This window comes from Capricornis sumatraensis, chromosome 17, assembly GCF_032405125.1.
Source record: "Capricornis sumatraensis isolate serow.1 chromosome 17, serow.2, whole genome shotgun sequence".
Lineage (NCBI taxonomy): Eukaryota > Metazoa > Chordata > Mammalia > Artiodactyla > Bovidae > Capricornis > Capricornis sumatraensis.
The window spans coordinates 79,419,015-79,437,208 of NC_091085.1; the positions used below are offsets into that span (position 1 = coordinate 79,419,015).

The 18,194-nt window shown below is 69.3% G+C and overlaps 1 protein-coding gene across 2 annotated transcripts; it reads right to left on the reverse strand.

The window, feature by feature from the left end:
- Nucleotides 1-1,477: 1,477 nt before the first annotated feature.
- ARVCF (ARVCF delta catenin family member) lies at nucleotides 1,478-17,993 on the reverse strand. Of its 2 annotated transcripts, XM_068990231.1 has the most exons (18): nucleotides 17,799-17,993; nucleotides 10,514-10,672; nucleotides 9,878-10,407; nucleotides 8,693-9,183; nucleotides 8,144-8,327; nucleotides 7,496-7,613; nucleotides 7,086-7,257; nucleotides 6,592-6,609; nucleotides 5,663-5,734; nucleotides 4,688-4,815; nucleotides 4,384-4,534; nucleotides 4,095-4,293; nucleotides 3,733-3,844; nucleotides 3,545-3,635; nucleotides 3,227-3,280; nucleotides 2,805-2,890; nucleotides 2,371-2,490; nucleotides 1,478-2,091 (listed from the first exon to the last, which is right to left on the reverse strand). In XM_068990231.1, the coding sequence occupies exons 1-17, from the start codon at nucleotides 17,991-17,993 to the stop codon at nucleotides 2,383-2,385; spliced, it is 2,868 nt and encodes a 955-aa protein (XP_068846332.1). In that variant the 3' UTR covers nucleotides 1,478-2,091; nucleotides 2,371-2,382. The 2 variants fall into 2 exon arrangements, with proteins under 2 accessions (XP_068846332.1, XP_068846333.1); XM_068990232.1 differs by lacking the exons at nucleotides 2,371-2,490; nucleotides 6,592-6,609; nucleotides 17,799-17,993 and adding an exon at nucleotides 15,018-15,038.
- Between the last annotated feature and the right edge of the window lie 201 nt (nucleotides 17,994-18,194).

The window sequence follows — 18,194 nt, forward strand, 5'->3', positions numbered from 1 at the left end:
TCCCCCCTCCCTCCCTCCCCTCTCCCTCCCTCCCCCTCTCTCCCCACCTCCCTCTCCCTCCCTCTCTCCCTGCCTCTCTTCTCCCCCCTCCCTCCCTCCCGCCTCTCTCTGCCCCCTCCCTCCCTCCCCCCTCTCTCTGCCCCCTCCCTCCCTCCCCCCTCTCTCTGCCCCCTCCCTCCCTCCCCCCTCTCTCTGCCCCCTCCCTCCCTCCCCCCTCTCTCTGCCCCCTCCCTCCCCCCTCTCCCTCCCCCCTCTCCCTCCCTCCCTCCCCCCTCCCTCCCTCCACCCTCTCTCCCCCCCTCCCTCCCCCCTCTCTCCCTGCCCCCTCCCTCCCTCCCCCCTCTCTCCCTGGCCCCTCCCTCCCTCCCCCCTCCCTCCCTGCCCCCTCCCTCCCTCCCCCCTCTCTCCCTGCCCCCTCCCTCCCTGCCCCCTCCCTCCCTCCCCCCTCTCTCTCTGCCCCCTCCCTCCCTCCCCCCTCTCTCCCTCCCCCCTCTCCCTCCCTCCCTCCACCCTCTCTCCCCCCCTCCCTCTCCCTCCCTCTCTCCAATCAGCACTCCGGGCGGGCCGCACTCGCGCCGCCTGCACCTGCGCCCTGCCGTCACCAGGTGGCAGCAGTGCCTCGGTGATCACCACCGACCCCCCTGCCCCCAAAACATACCCACTTCCTTTCGCCTCCTTTTAAGAATGAAATGCAACTTTTCTACAATCAGCCACTACCAATCTCACAGAGGAACACCCTGTTTAGAAGACTGAGGTAGAAACTGAGGACCTGATTCTTTAGGGGAGAGAGGACCCGAGTCTTCCCCCCACGCCCCAGCTTCGCACCAGACACCCACCGCTCCCCTCAGCCTTTGCAGACCAGCCGACCGGCTCAGCCCCACAGGGATGTCTGCGGGCGGGGCTGAGCGCCTCCGGGACCCTGGGCGGCCCGCAGGCCACTCTAAGCAAGCAGTGCTGGGTCAGGTGCGGAGTGCTGGGTCAGGTGCGGAATGCCGAGCACCTGGCCTTGGGCCTGGTGTGGCTCTGGGCGCACCACGTCCCCATCCTGTTCGGCCTGGTCTGGGGTGAGACAGCACCGTTGGAACAGCTGAGGTGCTTCTGTGGCGACCCGGCTGCTTGTGATGATGCGACCGGCCGGCGCCCACTCACATTCACAGGCCCCCCCCCAGCCCCAGCGCTGGCCTTCCAGCCCCAAGGCCCTCAAGCGGCTGGCTGGACCTCCAGCTACCTCGGAGGCTCTCCTGGGTCCTTCACCCCGAGATCACCCCTTCTAGCCAAGCCCACCTGTGCCCAAGACCAGCCACAGACCTCGGGGCCCCACTAACCACCCAGGGTCGACCCTGTGCCTCTGTGTGTAGAAAGGGGCCGCGTGGGGGGCACGTCCCAGGGGCCCGGATGCAGCGGCCCACCCAGCAGACGACAGGGGAGGGGCTTGTGGAGACAGACACGGCAAGTCCCTTTGTTGCTGGTTATAGTCTTTAATTTTTCTTACAAAAATTTAGATGTTTACCAATACTGTCTTAGTTTGGTTTTGTTATTGATGCTTTTTATCAGTGTTTCTCTGGTTTTTAAGTCGCAAACAGCAGGCACTCAACAGCGGTCCTCCACTGCCGCCAAAGGCCAGTCCCAGAGGCGCTACTCGAGGGCCACAGTGCCCAGGGAGGGGCTCCCGGCGCTGCGGGCAGCAGGCAGGGCACACCCTGCTCGCTGCCTCCAGGGTCTCTGGGACTGTCCCCCGGCACCGCCCCCGCTCAGGGCCCAGGGAAGCCCCTACAGCCTTGGGGCCAGACTCCCTGCCGAGCCCCCTCCTCGCCCGTCCGTGCTCCTCGGGGGGCCCCGCTGGCCCCAGAGCAATGCTGGGCACCCTGGCCTGGGTCTCCCAGGCGCGCGCTGCACCACAGCACCATGTCAGGAAGCTAACTCGCCTGGGAGTTAGGAGCAGGGAGCCAGGGCTGGGGGGGGGGGGGTGCCGCCCACCCTGCCGCCAGAGGGCTCCCAGCTCCGCAGCAGGCTCTGCACGGGCGCCCAGAGGCTCCTTCCTGCGGTCTCTTCAGAGGTCAGACCCTAAGAGCAAACGGCCAGGCCCAGGCCCTGTGGGCGGAAAAGGGACGCCTGAGCAGGCCTGATGATGGTCGCTGAGGGAAGGTGGGTCTTGGGGGGCCCTGCGCCGGGGTGTTGGAAGGTTTGGAGGATCAGCCCCGCTCTCGCCCTGTGACCAGGTTCCGATGGCCCAGGCCCCTACCCTCCCCCGACCTGGGCTTCCCTCCGCGAAGCTCGGGCGGCCCTGCAGGAAGCGTGCAGGGACAGCAGGGCAGGCAGGCAGGGGCGCGGGGAGGCCCCACCCCGACGCAGAACCCAGAGGGGACGTACCAGGCATGCAAGCTAGACCCAGGAGTCGACAGGCTGAGGCCTGGCGTCCCCCACAGCGTCCACCAGCCTGACCGCAGGCCTGCTGGGCCCGGGCGGAGGAGCCTTCCTGCTGGGGTCGGGCTGCAGCGGGCAGGCGGGCGTTAGAGGCAGAACGCAGCAGGTTAGTGTGAGCAAGCGGGTGGGAGCTGGGCAGGTCAGCAGGGCAGGGGTGTGTGCCAGAGGAGGGCTGAGCACCAGCGGGGCTGGGGGACACAGGAGCGGGCGCAGAGCAGGCGGCAGGGCTGCTGTGGGGGCGGGACCGAGCAGGGAGCGTGCGGATGCAGCCTGGAACCGGGCTGCCCTCCTGGCGTGTGCGACGGTTCCCCAGGCAGGAGAGCCACAGCCCTGCCCCCCGGACACGCCACCTCTCCAGACACCTGCCCAAGGCAACTCACTTTCAACGGCTCCTTCTCAGAGGCCTCCCCCGCGGGGTCACTGCCTCGAGCCCGGCACTCCCGCCTGTCCATGGTGGAGTAGCCGTCTGCTGGGCAGAAGCAGAGAGGACCCTGAGGCAGGCACCAAGGTGTGGCTGTCCCTCAGCGCCAAGCGTGTGTCCGGGGAGAGCATCTGCCTGGACTATGCCGAGCCGGGTCTTCTCACCTGTCCCCACTCCCCCTGCTGGCCCCCCGGCGCCCAGCTCAGAGCCCTCCAGCTGCCCCTCAAGTGGCAGACCAAACAGTTTGGCTGGACAGTGACCCCTCCCTGGCTGCCCCGCCCCTCGCTCCCTGAGCACCCCTAAACCAAACCACTTTTCTAACCACACCTCCTTGGAAGGCCCTCCCCACACAGGGAGCAAGCAGCCTGCACCTGCCCGCACCTGGGCCAAGTGCCTCCATGGGGGTCATGTCCTGGCCGCCTGGCTTCTCACCGTCTGCAAGGCATGAGCGGGCGGGTGGCTGGCTGCAGGTGGTGTCGGGGGCCCAGGCCTGGCCTCAGCCTCTCTGGGTACCCTGTCACCAACATCTGCTCCCTGGCAAAGCTGCCCCCGACTGGGTGCCAAGGTGAACGCCCTGGGGGTCGGGGGTGCGAGAGGAGTGGGGGCCACCCTCCCGGAGGAAGGCCCACCTCCCTGCAGCCCTCGGCCGGGAGGAGGGGCACAGCTGAACCTCGGGATGGGCTCCGGCCCCATACTCACCCAGGCTCTTTTCCACCAGCGGCAGCGTGCTGTCGTCCAAGCCTCCCGGACTCGAGGCTGCCTTGGGGCCTCTGGCATTAGCAGCGGCTGACTGCGGCGGGAGAACACATACCAGACGGCCTGGGTCGGGGCGCTGCCACGGGAGACCCGGCCTGGCGAAATGAGAGGAAGGGGCGGGCGGGCCTAACCTGGAAGCGCGCCTTGCTCCAGCCGTCCTTCTGCAGGGTGCTTCGCAGCTCCTTGTAGCTCCACACCGTCTGCAGCACGTGCGACGCTGCCTTCGCCTCGCGCACCGATTGGCTGCGGCCCAGGCGGGATCAGTTTCTGCCCGGACCGCCCCACCCCGCCCACCCACCTGGCCCCTCCTACTTCGCTGCCATAGGCCCCGCCCCCACGGCACTCTCCCGCTCCGCCCCCACAGGCCCCGCCCACCCACCTGGGCGCCCCCAACCCCGCCCACGCGAGGCCCCGCCCACCCACCCGGGGGCCCCATCCCGCTCCACCCACCCAGGCCCCGCCCCGCCCCTCCGGCGGCCGCGCCTGCACCCACCTGGAGGCGCCCAGTGCCACCAGCGCGGGCACGCCGCGAGCTTGCAGCAGCGAGCGCGCGTTGTCCAGACTGTCGGACACGATCTCGTGGATGGTGTTGAGCACGGCCACCACTGTATCCTCCTCCAGGCGGGCACCGGGCCGGGTGGGCGCCTGCGCGCTGCGCACGTTTCGCACGAGCTCGGCCATGGCGTAGCTCCCTGCAGGCGGCGGGCAGCGGGCGAGGGTCGGTGAGGCCGCACCGGCGGGGTTGGGGGACCCGGGCCCCAGACCCCCGTGCCCACGCTCACCGATAAGGTCCTTGTTGCGCCGGTCGAGCGAGAGGTTGCGCAGGGCAATGGCGACGGCGCGCACCACCTTGTCGGTCTCCGACTGCAGCAGCTCCACGAGCACCGGCAGCCCGCGCTCCTTGCGCACCGCGGCGCGGATGTGCGTGGCCCACTGCGGCGGGGGGGCGGCGTGCTCAGTTGGGGCGGTGTCGCGCGGCCAGCGGCGCCCTGACCGCCCCTTCGAGCCGGACCGCCCTCCCGCTGCGGACAAAGCCCGCCCCAGCAGCTCCACCCTGAAGCCTCCCTGCCCCGCGGGGCCTCTCACCACCCAGTTCCCGGCGCTGAGGTTCTGCAGGGCGCCGGCCGCGGCCTCCAGGGTGTTGAAGTTGCGGCTCTCCGTCAGGAGGGACAGGTACAGACGCACCACCTCGGGCTGGTACAGCAGCTCGAAGCCTGGGCACGGAGTGCCCCCGCCGCGGTCACGCGTGCCGCCCCGTCACCCTCCCCCTCCTCGGCGCTCCCGGGGCAGCGAAGCCGGGGCCCAGGGCGGCTATGACGTCACGGGGACGTTCCGCACCCACGTGTTCACCCCTTAGCTGCGGGAGAGGAAAAGCCTTCCCATTTCACAGGGGAAGCAACGGAGACTGGGAGAGGTCACGGACCCGGCTTAGGGGGGTGGGGCGTGGGCAGCAGCCAGGACTGCTCCCCTAGCAACAGGACTCAGATACCTAGCAATAGCCCCCACCCTTGCATCCTATGTTAGAGGCCCTCCCTCCAAGCCGCAGCCGCTCAACTCCTCCTGGCCCGGCCTCAATGGAGGCTCCAGCCCCGCAGCAGAGTCGCTCCACCGTGCTCCAGGTCTGCCCCACACTGCGGCCTGTGTCCCTGGGCATCACCTCCGTCCCCCGTCCCTCATCCTGCATGTCATCACCCCCCCCCCCCCGCCCCCGATCCTGCCCCAACGCGCCAGGGCACTCTGGACCAGCCTCGGAACTGGGCCTGACCACACCCCTGGGTGGCTCAGCTGGCACAGGCACCCTTGCCGGTTAGCCCTGCCCTTCGCTGAAGACCCTTGCTGCCATCCCCACCCGCTCCTCCGTGTCTCTACCCCCATACCTGCCCGAAGTTACCTTGGCACAGACCCTGATTCCCATATCTGAGCAGATGGCCAGAAGCTGGCACAGTCCTCTGGGAGCCCCACCCCTGTGGGCCTCAGTTTCCCCACTGGCCCCCAAGGCCCTTCAGGCCAGCTTGGTGGCACAGAGCTGGACCGGCCTGGCATCCGCCTCCCTGCACTCACCCTTGGCAGCCTCAGTGCGCTTGGGCAGGTCCAGGGTGTCCGAGTTCTGGTCCATCTCCCCATCCCGCTTCCCTGGAACAAAAGGGCAGTGGAGGGTGAGATGGAGCCTGCAGGGCGCAGGCGTGCATCAGGTGGGGCCCAGAAGACACCCCCACGTCAGAGACGGGCACCAGGAGGCTGGGAGCAGGGTGCCGTCCTGAGCTCAGGCAGACACGCTGGCCCAGAGTGCTGTGGTGGCCAGCACTCGTCTCCCACTGGGTGCTGGGAGCCGCGCTTCAGATCACCCCGCAGCCTCCTTGGGGTCCCAGGGCATGAACTGAGGGGCCAGCAGCCCAGGCTGGGCAGTGAGGCCTGGCAGGGGCAGGGCGTGCCCGGCTGTGGTGCAGCAGGCCTGGGGCCAACAATGTCACTCACGGTGGCCGGGCCCAGCCCTGGGCTCTGGGGGCCAGGAGACGCCCCCCGAACCTGCCAGCCGAGGGCCAGTTCACCACCTCCCAGCCCCTCCACCCAGACAGGAACCCCTTCCTCGTGGAAGGCAGAGCTGAGATCAGACGGCCAGGCCCAGCTCTGCCCAGCCTCCTCGGGCCTTGGGGTGCTCCCTCTGTCTGCACCACACCTCAGCTGCTCCGTTGGAGGGCAGACTCTCTCCCCAGGGCCCTGGGGATGGACGTGCTCGGCCCTGTCCACCCTAGGCTCCCCCCACCCAGGGCTGCGGCTGAGGTTTCACGGAGGGACAGCCCCTCAGCCTCCCAACCAGCCCCAGGCCGACATTCCTGCCATTGTCATGGAGATGGCTGCCCGGAGAAGGGAGGGGCCTTCCTGCAGACGCAGGTCCTGCGGTTGTCATGGAGACGGCTGCCTGAGCGATGGGGGGTCCCCGGTACCCACTGCGCCCGCCAGGCCTGCATGCGGGCCGAGCAGGGACTCACCTTGATGGAACCACTCTTCTGGGCGGCCGAGGAAGCACGGGAGAGAGGAGAGGAGCCTGAGCGGGCAGCACCCCACGCCCCACCCAGGGTCGGGCGGGGGCCGGGGAGTCTCAGCCCGACCACTCCTGGGGGAGTGACCCCACGGGCGACGGGGTCAGGAAAGGCCACGCGGTGGGTGGGCGAGGTCGGCACAGACCCCCGGCAGCCGCACCAGAGGCGGGGATGGAGTGAGGCGGGTGGGTGCTACCCACCCTGGGGCCCTCGGGCTCCCTGCCAACGCCGGAAGGCGGTGATGTCTAAACGTGAGCCCCCAGAACCCTTCCTGGAGCTGAAGGTCTGGGTCTGGGCACAAAAGGAGACCACCGCACCGGTTCCTTCCTGCCTGCCCCTGGGTGCCCCGCTTGGCTCCCTGACTGTGACCCCCGTGGGCGTGGAGGGCCTTCAGCTGGGTGGGGCTGGGATCCGAGAGCCAAACCCTGGTGCTGCCCACACACCTTTGGCCTTCTTGCCACCGAAGCAGCCGGCGTCCCCCCTGCTCCGGCGCTGGGCGCTCCCGGAACCACCCGGGGGCCCGGGCTCGGCCTCCTGGTACCTTTCGGCCCCCGGCACCTCCTTATGCACGTGGTAGGAGAGGTTCCGGACGATGCACACGCAGTTCTCCACCGACTGTGGGGAGAGGGGGCACGGGGCGCTGACCCCCCGCGGGCACGCCGCGGCCCATGAAGGTGGGAAGGGCTGGGGCCCACTGGGGTGAGGCCCAGGGACACGTCTGAGGGGAGGGGAGCACCTCCCAGTCGTGGGCCACGTGTGCAGCCCCTGCTGCCCGACTGCTCCAGGCTCCTGTTCAGACCCCAGCCCGTTGTGAGGGCTGCAAGTCCGGCCCTTCCTGGGGCTCCCTCCCTACCTTGTTGTCCGTGTCCTTCCTGCCCACGGCCGACTGCAGGGCGTGCAGCAGGGCATCCACCAGCCCCTCACATTCGCGGAGCCGCCGTCGGGCCTCTGCGCCATCCGAGCTCACGTTCCTGGGAGGCCGAGAGCGAGCCTGTGGGCCGGCTCCTGTGGGGACTCTCCCCCCAGCCCTGGGGTCTTGTCTGCAGAACTGCCCCCACACAGTCAGGTCTGCCAGCAGACGAGGGAGCCTGGCAGTGAATGGCAGACCGCGGGACCTGGGCCGGGGGCCTGCCTGCACCCACGTGGGGTGGGGGGCTCCTCTGACTCCCAGAGGCCTGAGTCTGTGCAGCTCAGGGCTCTACCTCTCAGGGACCTCACGGGGTTACCCCGACGGACAGGCAGGACCAAGGGGACCTGGATCTGCGAGTCCCAGCTCGCCGCCTGGCTGTGGCAGGGCTACGTGGAGGGACACAGACGTGCAGAGCAGGCCCACTCTCGGACCCAGACAGGCGCTGTCACCAGCTCTGAGACCAAGGCCTGGGTGGCCAGCCACCTTGCACGTCATCCGGGACACGAGGATGTCGCCGGGGCACAGGCTAGCTGGGCGCCCAGCTCCCATCTCCTGGGCAGGGAAGCGCCCAGCAGCCTTGAGGGCCCGCACCTCAGGCAGCCTGACGTGTTCTTGAAGACGGTCGTCCATTCGGCGTCCCGTGGCTTGGAGTCCTCATTGGGCTCCGGCTCCCAGCCCGAGTTCGGCACGATGACCTCGTGGGTCAGCGTCTGCAGGCCATGGTCGATGATGGCCATCTTCAGGGGCTCGTAGGATGACAGGTTCCAGAGCGTGCCTGCGGGCACCATCAACCCGCCTGGGCTGACCGCAGGCTCTGTCCGCCCTTCCTCCCCAGAGGGCCCGCTCAGGGAGCCCCTCCTCGCTCAGCTCAGCCCACACCAGCCATGGTGAGAGGCTGTGGGCACTCTGGCGTAGGGGGGAGGGGACGGAGCCCCCAGGGGCTGGGACACCGGAGGGGCTAGCAGGTGCTCCCCTTCCCAGCCACCCAGGCAGCTGGGACTGTGCTCTAGGGCCAAGAGGTGGTCGTCAAGCGACCTGCACCCAGCCACAGGCCCACCCCTTCCCTGGAGGACCAGGGAGGGAGGTCCGGAGGAGTCGTGGTGGGCACACCGGAGCTGGGAGGCGGGGCGGGCGCCTCACCTGTGACGAGCTCGCGGACTTCGCTGTCCCGCGCGGCCCGCAGCAGGCGCACCAGGGCGGGCACTCCGCCGCAGTCCCGGATGGCGGCCTTGTTGTCCGCGTCCCGGCCGTAGGAGAGGTTCCGCAGCGCCCCGCAGGCCCGGCGCCGCACCTCCGCGCGCGGGTGGTCCAGCAGGGCCACGAGCAGCGGCAGCCCCCGCAGCTGCCGCACGCGCCTCTTGACGGCCTCGTTCTCGAAGCACAGGTGCTGCAGGTAGGCGGCCGCGTTGGCCTTCACGGGGTCCACCGGGTGCCGCAGCATGGCAAGCACCTCAGGCAGCTCGGGGTCCCGCCAGCGCGGCTCCTTGCGGGCACTGTCCGCGGAGGGCGAGCGCCGCGCCGCCCGCTCCAGGCTGCCCAGGCTGCCGCGTTCCGGCTGCGCCAGGGGCGCCGCGGTGGCCGGTCGCTCCTCCATCAGCTCGCAGCCGTCGTCTGCCACGTCCTCGTAGGCCCTGGGCGAGTGAGCACGCGCGTGACCATCCCCTCGAGGCTGCGGCCTTGCCCCTAAGCAATCACACTGGCTGTCTGGCAGGTTGTCCCCACACCGGGGGAGTTGCTTACTTCCGCCACCAGGCAGACCCTCACCTCCCAGCTGAATGTTTCTGTGAAACACCAGGATGGGGTCCCACCTCCCGTGAGGCCCACGTGCACCCCCTGCACACAGCCTTGCTGGTAGGACCACGTGAGGGGCCACCAGGCCCGGGGCAGATGTCCAACCCCCTTCCAGGTGAAGGGCTGCGGCTGGGCAAGTGTCTCGCCTGTGGGCATGTTCCCACTCGCAGATGGAGACGCTGAGAGCAGAGAGACAGAACCAGAGGTGCCGGCGGGAAGGGAAGGGCCGGGGCTTGGGTTCTGGGCACCCCTGTGCACGGGAAGGGGTCTGGCCCAAGCTCAGACAGACGCCCTGAGTTCGTGTCTCCGGGGCCATCTAGCTGGAGCGGGGCGGGAGGTGCCGGTGCGTCACCAGCTTCTCTGGCTCCAGACCCGCACGAAGGGACCCAGTGCAGCCCCCCAGGCCTGAGCCCGCCTTTGACGCTGTCCCCGAGAAGAGCCAAGGCCGATCCCGCAGCGAGACTGCCCAGGCGGTACCCTGGCAGGGGGCGCAGGGCGGACTTCTCGGAGGTGGCGGCAGGGCACAGGGCTCACCTGGCGCGCAGGCCCCGCCCACAGTCCGGCCTCCTCCGCGCGGCGGTGCCATACTCCGGCTCCAGCTCCGGCGCCCCTTCTTCATCGGCGGCCAGGCTGCGAGCGTCGTCCTCCAAGCCGTATGGCTCTGCCTGGAACCGCTCGGGTTGCGAGCGGCCGGCCGGCAGCCCCGGCTCCAGCACCGGCCCCGCGGGGAAGGCCTCCCGCCGGCCGGGCAGGGTGAAGCAGCCATCGCCCGGGCCCGGGCCCGGGGGTCCTCCGCGTGGGGGCCGGACGCCCAGCCCTCGAGACAGGCTTCCGTAGCCGGGGACGTCGCGGGGCTCCTCGGGAAAGCCGCCGCCGCCTCCGCCGAGGCAGGTGCGGGAGACCGTGGCCGCCGGGCCGCCCCCGCGCAGCAGGAAGTGCCGGTCCAGGGGGCCGTCGGTGAAGGGGCCCAGCGGGGGCCCGCCGTCCAGCAGGGGGAGGCCGTCGGGGCCCACGGGCACCTGGCGCAGGGTTCTCGTGGTCACCGTCTTGACTGTCTTGGTGACCTGGTGGGCAAGGGGGCGGCCGGTGGGCGCGCAGCCTGGGAGGCCAGGGCGGCTCGGCCCTGCGCCCTACGCCGGGCGGCCAAGCAGGAGGCGAGGCGCCGCGTACCTTGGTCTCCGTGCGGCGCGTGGTGCCGTCTTCGGACGTGACGATGGACACGTGGGAGGTGGGTGTGCCCGGGTCCTCCTCCACCGTCACGGTCTCCTCCAGCACCTCGGGCGCCTCCGGCATTGTGGCCAGCGAGGCCTGGCTGCCCGGGCTCTGCTCCTGGGTGAGGGGGCAGGTGTCGGCAGGACAGCCCCGAACTCACCATCCCTGGGCACGGACGCCTCCCCGCTCTCCCGCCCCAGGCCCATCTCAGCTGGGGCGGCACGTTCCTGCCTCTGACAGCGGACGGGCTGGTCCCTCCCTTCCCGGAGAGCGGGGGCTCCCAAGGGCTAAGCAAGTGGGTAAAGCCCAGCTCCCCACGCGTTGGGCAGCCTGGGGGGGGGGCCCTCCTGGGGGCTGTGCGGCTGTTCCTGGAGGCCCAGACGCCCGCGGGACACTCATGATCCCTGGCAGGGTCACCTCCCTGCCCACCTCAGAAGCCCTGAGCGCAGGGTTCGGCACCATTCACCGGCTCCCGGAGGCCACACCCAGGCTCCTGCCACCCCCAGGGCCCGCGGACGCCCTCACAGGACAGAAATACCCAGTTCCCAGAAAGCCCTGCGCACCCGGAGCAACAAAATACCCTGGGTGCTTCCGGCCGGATGCTGTGTGGGCAGGGCCTCCTTTGGGCTAGGGGCCGGTGCCCGCTCCCCGAGACCTGGTGCCAGGTCAAAGCCCAGAGAGGCTGGATCCGGGCCAGCGGGGCCCAGCCGACCCCGGAAGGGAGCCCTGGTGTCCTCTCCCCGCACCCTGCCCCAGTGTCCCCAGCCGGGCCCTTTGCTCTCTGCCCCCCTTGCCAACATCTCCGCAGACAAGACCCTAACCCTAACCCTCTCCCCGCACCCTGCCCCGGTCTCCCCAGCTGGGCCCTTTGCTCTTGGCCCCCCTTGCCAACATCTCCGCAGACAAGACACCGCTGCAACAGGGGCTCTTCTGAAGGCCACGGGCCTGCAAGCCAGACTTTCTTGAGGGTAAACTGAGGCTCACAGAGGACAGGCCAGCCCCCAGCACGGCTGGGCCGGATCCCTGCTGTGCCAAGCAGCACGAGGTTCCCCCTGCCTGTACCAGCACCCCAGGACCAGCTTCTGGCTAGGAGGGGCAGCCGCTGAGATCCAAGCCCTAGTGGGTGGCACGGGGGCGCACACTCCCAGGTCAGCAGGAGGCCGGGCCCTGTTCCACAGCCAGGCCCGTGCCCGACAGGTGGGGTACCGTCCTAAAGGAACACGTGTCCCCCAACTGCACACAGCGCTGGGGTCGGGGCCTCCTCGGGGTCCAGGGGGAGCCTGGAGGACCAGCCCGCGGGCTCCGGTGCCAGGGGCCATGGAACGCGCCCCTCCTCCAGAAGCAGGGCCCCGAGGACAGGTGTGGTTTTATAAAGTGATGCTGAGGCCTAACGGAGGGCAGAGCGTGAGCAGGACGTGTGTGCTGCTAACAGGATCCACACGTCACCCCTCGCGGGCTGCAGCACCTCCACGGTCCTAGAGGACAGGTAGCATGCCTGCTGGGGTCCCGGCCCAGAGGAGGGAGGCCGCCCCCCAAGGAAGAGAAGCAGATAGAGCCTTGGGATGGGGACACGGGCAGTCGGCCCAGCAGTGGCCTGGCTCTTGTCTGAAGGCCCTGGGGAGCCAGTGCGGTGCAGGGGTGACCCACAGACCCTCAGCACCCCTGGCCCCCACATCTGCACTAGTCAAGTGAGGGGCATGGGTGTGTCAGGCAGTGGGCGCTCTGGGGGCTGGGGGGGGCCAGGGGCCGGGCCGGGCCGGGCAGCAAGGCCACAGGCTGTGGCACCGGGAGGAGGGAGGCCAGGGAGTCCAGGACCTGTGGTGGGACGGCCCTGGGGAGGTGTTCGTATATTCGCATACGTCAACTCTCTCCCAGAAGAAGCCCCGCCCCACTGGGCTCGGGCTTCTGGGAGGGCACAGGGGGTGCACCCCTTGGGTCTCAGTGCCACTGGTGCCTGGCTGCCCAGCCTGCAGACACAGTGCAGTGGGGGGCCGAGGGTGTGGGGTCCAGGGGAGCCAGGAGACCAGGAAGGCCTGGCGGCCCCGTGGCAGCTCCCACTGACACCAGCCCGGGCAGCCTGGCAGCGGGATCCCGAGGCCCCGAGAGCCCCCGCTGGCAAGTGACCTCAGGGAGCTAAAAATGGCGATGACTTCACCGGGGCAGCGGGCAGGGAGGCAGCGGCGGGCAGGGAGGCAGCGGCCTGAGTCAGCCAGGGAGCATGGGGAGGCCCGGCCCCCGTACCCACGCCTGGGCACACACATGCCGACAGGGGCCTGGACACACGTGCACTCACACGCGCGTGCAAGAGCACCCAGCCCGGATCCCGGGCTCTCCCGAGAGCACCCATCACTCACACCCCCATGATACCACCCCCCGCCTTCCTCCTGAGCCTCCAGTCTCCCTCAGCACCCCTGGCGTCCACCACGGGGAAGGTAGGAGCCGGTAGGTGGGGGAGCCAAGGCCTGGGGGCCACGGGGGCCTGAGCTCAACCCATGGCTGGTGCCTCCGAAACAGCTTTGGGGTGAGGACGTGGGGTCACTGCCTGACCTCCAGGACAAGGTTGGTGCTCACCAGAGGCTGTGGACCAGCCTGCCTGCACCCCCGTCTGGCTCCAGGCCCTGCCCCTGGGCCCCATGTCCACCTACCCAAGCCAGCTGAGCTTCAGGGACCCCCAGCCTTGCAGCCCCAGACCTCCCTCATACCCTAGACACAGAGCCCCCCACCCCCATCCTGCCAGTCCCCTCCACCGCCTCTCCACCCCATCCTGGCCCGGGCCCCACCCCTGCCTCTCATGCTGGGATAACTCTCCAGCCTCCCATCACCTCTCCCCTGAGCCCACATCAGCTCCACGGTCCTCCCACCCATGGCGACTGGGTCCACAGCCCCTGGGCCCAGCCCAGCAGGGGGCTGTGTCCAGGCCTGGGGTTTCCCATGAGCTCCTGGAGCTTGTGCACAGGGCCTGGCCCAAGATGCCAAGCCAGGGGCCAGAGTGACCAGCACCCCACTGCTCTCAAGAGGGTCCCCAGGGCCCAGAGCTAGAGGGCCCTGGCTGGCTACACACCTGGGCTCAGCTTCCTCCCGCGGAAACAGGAGGAAGCCAGGTGTCCAGGCTGTGGGACAGGGGGATAGTGCCAGTCCTGCCTTTGTGACCAGATCTAGGGTGTGCGGGGCATAGAAAGGTGACCTGGGGGACAAGGCAAAAGCCCAGAGAAGCCTCTAGGGGCGCGAGCGGCAATGGCAGGAGGGCACAGGAAGCAAGCGCAGGCCCAGCTGGGAGCCTGGACAGGGGTCCCAGGAGCGCGGATCCACCCCAGCCTGCCTTCCCCAGAGGAGCACTCAGTGTCCGTCCTGAAGACCCCACGGGCACACACGGGACGCGTTACGGCCGGTGTCCAGGCCCAGGAGTGCGAGACGGCTGCTGCGTGAGTGAATGGAAGGGGGAGGAACGCCAGCCCCCACCCAGCGTGGCCATCCTGGTAGGGTCTAGGCCAGGCCGAGCAAGCCTCTGCCCCCAGGGAGCAAGTTCTTGGCCACTACAGAAACCCTCTCCCTTGCTGCCCAGAGCGGCAGGCCCAGCCTGGCTGACTGGGAGCTCACCCCTCCACAGCAGCACTCCACAGCCCCAGGCCAAGTAACCAAAGGACACAGGGCGGTGGGCGCCCTGCAGACTAGGGGAGCGAGCCTGTGGGCGACAGCAGGGGGGGCTTTCCCCTAACCCAGCTTCCCCGAGCCCAGCCCACAACCATCAGCCACATGAAGTGGCCCCAGATGCCCTCAGCTCCCCTGAACTGGTCCCTCTGTCTCTGGAGCCAGCAGGCACCTAGCTGTCCAGCTGGGCAGGTGTCCAGACCCACCTCTTGCCCCTCCCCTCTACCTCAGTTTCCGTGCCTGTAAGTGCACCACCCCCCACACACACACTCTGAGCAAGCGTGCAGGCTACCCACCAGCCTTCCCCGGTGCTGGTGGTGCTCGGAGGACACCCCCTCCGCCTCTGCACGTGGGCAGGGCAGGCCCCTAGCCCTCGATCCACGTGCGCTGCCGCGGCAGACTGGCTTCCATTAGAATTCCGAAGCTCCTGCGCGGCCCCCGAGCCGGGGCCCTGGGAACGTGGGGGAGGCCTAGCCGCGCCGCCCTCTCCACACGCGGCCTCCCTCCTGCAGCAGAGGTGCCACTCCGGGAGGCCCTGCCCACCACCCTGTCCCAGGCACCTGTCCGGGTCGCTGGCCGGGGTGCGCCCGCGGCCCCCCGCCTCCATGGCCCCAACCCCGGCCCGCTCTCCGCACCCGCGGCGGTGCGTCCACTCAGCCCCCACGCCCGGCCCCGGCCCCGGGGGCGCAGACAATAGCTGCCTCCGGCCGGCGGCTCCACAAACAAAAGCGGGTCCTCCCGGAGGGCCAGCGCCCCGCCCTCCGCCACCGGTCCCCGAGACGGAGCCCCCGCCCGGGACCAAGTTCCTTCCAACCTGTCTGAGTTCGGCCGGCATCGGGCCGGGCGCGGGGGGCGCGGGCCGGCGGCGGCGGCGGCTGGACCGGGATCGGCTCCGGTGCCTCGGCCGCTCGGCTCGGGCTCGGCGGACTCGCTCCCGGCGGGCGGACCTGGCAGAGCGGCGGCTAGCGGCCGACGGGCGGGGCGGGGCGACCAGGAGAGCGGCCAATCGGGCGGAGCCAAGCTGGGTGGGGCGGAGCGAAACTGGGGCGGGGCGGCGAGCAGCCAATCGGGCGGGGCGGCGCCCGGCGGGTGGCGGGGCGGGGCCGGGCCGGGGTCGCCCTCCGCCCCCGCGGCCGGTCAGGGCTCCTGGTCCCCACGCCCCTGCCGCGGGGCTCGCATTTTCCCGCTGAGCCCTTCCCCGGCCTCGGTTTGCTCCCAGTGAAAGTGCTCCCCACCCCTGCAGGTGGCCCGGAGGCCTCTGAGACTTGAGGTCCTCCGCTCTGGGTTCCCCAGCCGCTGAGCTGTGTGAGAGGGTGGAGGGAGCATCACTGTTGGGTGGCTGGGTGAAGGCTGGCGGGCCTAGCTGGCCTCAGACCCTCTCCTCCCGCCTTTGATGTACTAAGTTGGGGGGGCGGTTATCAGGGCTTCTGACCCGTCTGGGGGTGAACTCTCCGCCCCCAGCAGGCCACACCCGGGAGTCTGGCTCCCCCTATAGGAACACAGACCCGGGGGAGGTTCGGGGGGCTGGGCACAACAGGGGCCCTGGCTTGGGCTCTCTGCTTTCCACCCACTTCTCCCCAGACCCCCTGTCCCTGCCAAGTCACACCAGCACGCGGGCCACGCAGCCAGCATGCTCAAGCTCTCTGGGTGTCCACCGCATGTCCTTCTAAGCCTCAGTTTTCCTTGAGTTGCTCCTCACCACTGGCCCCTGTAACTCGGAGCCACGCGAGGCAGGAGCAGAAGACGGGGCCACTGCCCTGAGGGAACCTGGACGCTTCTGTGTGAGTAGTTCCTTCTCCCAAATTTCACTGTCTGCTAGTGCCACAGCCACACCCCCATCTCGGCCTGGCCTGCAGCTGGCCAGGTCTGCCACACACATTGGGTGAGGGCCAGCCCTGCTCCAGCCAGCCTGCTCCAGGTGTCTGGAGGAGGTGACCCTTTCTGCTGGACGATGAAAGGCCTGGAGTCAGGGCTACGGCACAGCCTCGGGGTCACGGCAGCCCCCACCCCTCGGCTCCCTAGCCCCAGCCGCCTGCCTGGCCACCGGCTTCCAAGCTTCATAGACCTGAGCTCTGACTCCAAGGGCCGGGTTCAGGCAGCTGAGGGTCACAGCTGGCTCACCAGGCACCTCCTGCTGAGACGGGGCTGGGAAGCAGGTGTGGTGTGGAGGCCGCCAGGCCCAGCCGGCTGCATGTGGCCTGGCTTCCTCAGTGTCCCCATCAGTCCTGCTAGTCTGATTTCAGCCTGAGAAACCATCTCCTGCCAAGAGACAGAATACCAGGGGCAGGCCTGGAGGGCCCCGGGTGGGAGGGGCAGTGGCCGGGGAGGGTGGTGGCCTTTCAGGCCAGGGCAGCTCCGGGCTATGGGAACGTCTTCCCACGGGGTCGTCGACCCTCAGCGCACCCTCTGGGCTGGACGCCAGAGCCCTTTCCGGACTGGGAGGACTGGAGCCTGGAAAGAGCGCCCAAAGAGTGACCTTGGGGTCGAGGGCTGCTGCTGTCCCCAGGAGGCCCAGCCGGCTGTGTTGCTCCCCACGTCTGGGGGTGCAGGCCTCCCTGTCTGGAGCGGCCAGGGTCCAGGGGGCCACGGGGTGGCCCTCGTACCTAGACCACTTGGCTTCAGCGCCAGCCTCTGTGAGCCAACTGTGCAGCTACGTCAGCGCCAGCCAGCATGGAAAGAGCTGCCCGACGTGTCCGGTCTGTGGAGAGGTGTCTTTGGCTCTGACCACGGACCTAGCTGGGCTGTACATGGCGGACTGCCCACCATCAGATGAAGACATCAAGGCTTGGGGAAGTCACTGGCCATGCCCCCCATCTGACCACGGGCCACTGCTTCTGAGTCCCACATGCCCAGGCTGGGCAGCCGAGCCTGCTGGGCCAGTCTCAGGCCAGACCCGAACTCTGCTCCTTCTCTCTCCAGCCACAGGGGCCCCGGGTCCCCACTCTGCCAGCGTGAGTCTGGCTCCCCTGAACCCTGCCAGCGCCCTGCCCTGCACCTCAGCCCATCACAGCGACCTCCAGGCAAAGCGTTCCCTCCTCCGCCGACACCCCAGGAGCCAGCCCCCACTTGTGGGTTTGGCAGTAGGACACAGCTCACATGGGGAGGAGCCCAGGAGGCCGCACTGTACTGTCCATCCCCACTTCAGAGTTCTCAGGCCAGGAGCAGACCAGACTCACTCCTCCTGGGGCTGGGCAGGGGCGGTGGCCGTCATGCTCCAGGCAGCAGGCAGAGCCCAGCCTTACCTGAGCCTTTCCAGCAGCTGGCCCGCTGACGGACGCAGCAGCAGCAAAGGCAGGGGGACTCCGTGGAAGCCGAACCCTCTGCGTGCCCAGGCTGAGTGCTGAGCCGCCCAGAGTGGACCCTGCCCAGCCGCCTGGGCCCCAGGGGCTCCCCCAGGTGGAAAGTGCCATTCTGAGAGTCTGGCCACGTCCTACCCCTTGTCACATGGTGTCCTGCACACCCAGGGGGGCCGGAACCCACTCCCTCTCCCTCCCGAGGCCCCAGGAGGCCTCAAAATAAGCGGATGCTTGCGGGCTTGTGGTCCGCCGGGGTCCCGTGACTGTCTTCCCGCTGGGCCGAGTCCCGGGGCTAATACCTGCAGAACCAGCTGTTGCCAGGCCATGGGCAGGGACTGCCCGCCACCTGTGCCAGGCTGCTGGGCTCGCTCCAGCTGCAGGGCGACATGGCGCCGCTCCTGCTCCAGCGCCCGCGTCAGCAGCTCGAAGCGGGCCTCCTGCTCTCTCACCGAGGCCAGGATGGTGGCGGCTGAGCGCACACTGCAGTCCTCCATGACAGGGGTGCCAGCTGCGGGCAGAGCAGAGCAAGTCAGGCTGCGGCCAGGGCAGGGGCCCAGGGAGGCGTCACGGGCCCCCTGCCCACCTCACTCTCAGAGAACGTGATGGCGGGAACAGAGCGTGCAACCCTCTGGAGAGACCCAACATTGATTAAATTCTAAATTAAAAGCCATTAATCCAAGTCTGGCCGGAAGCAG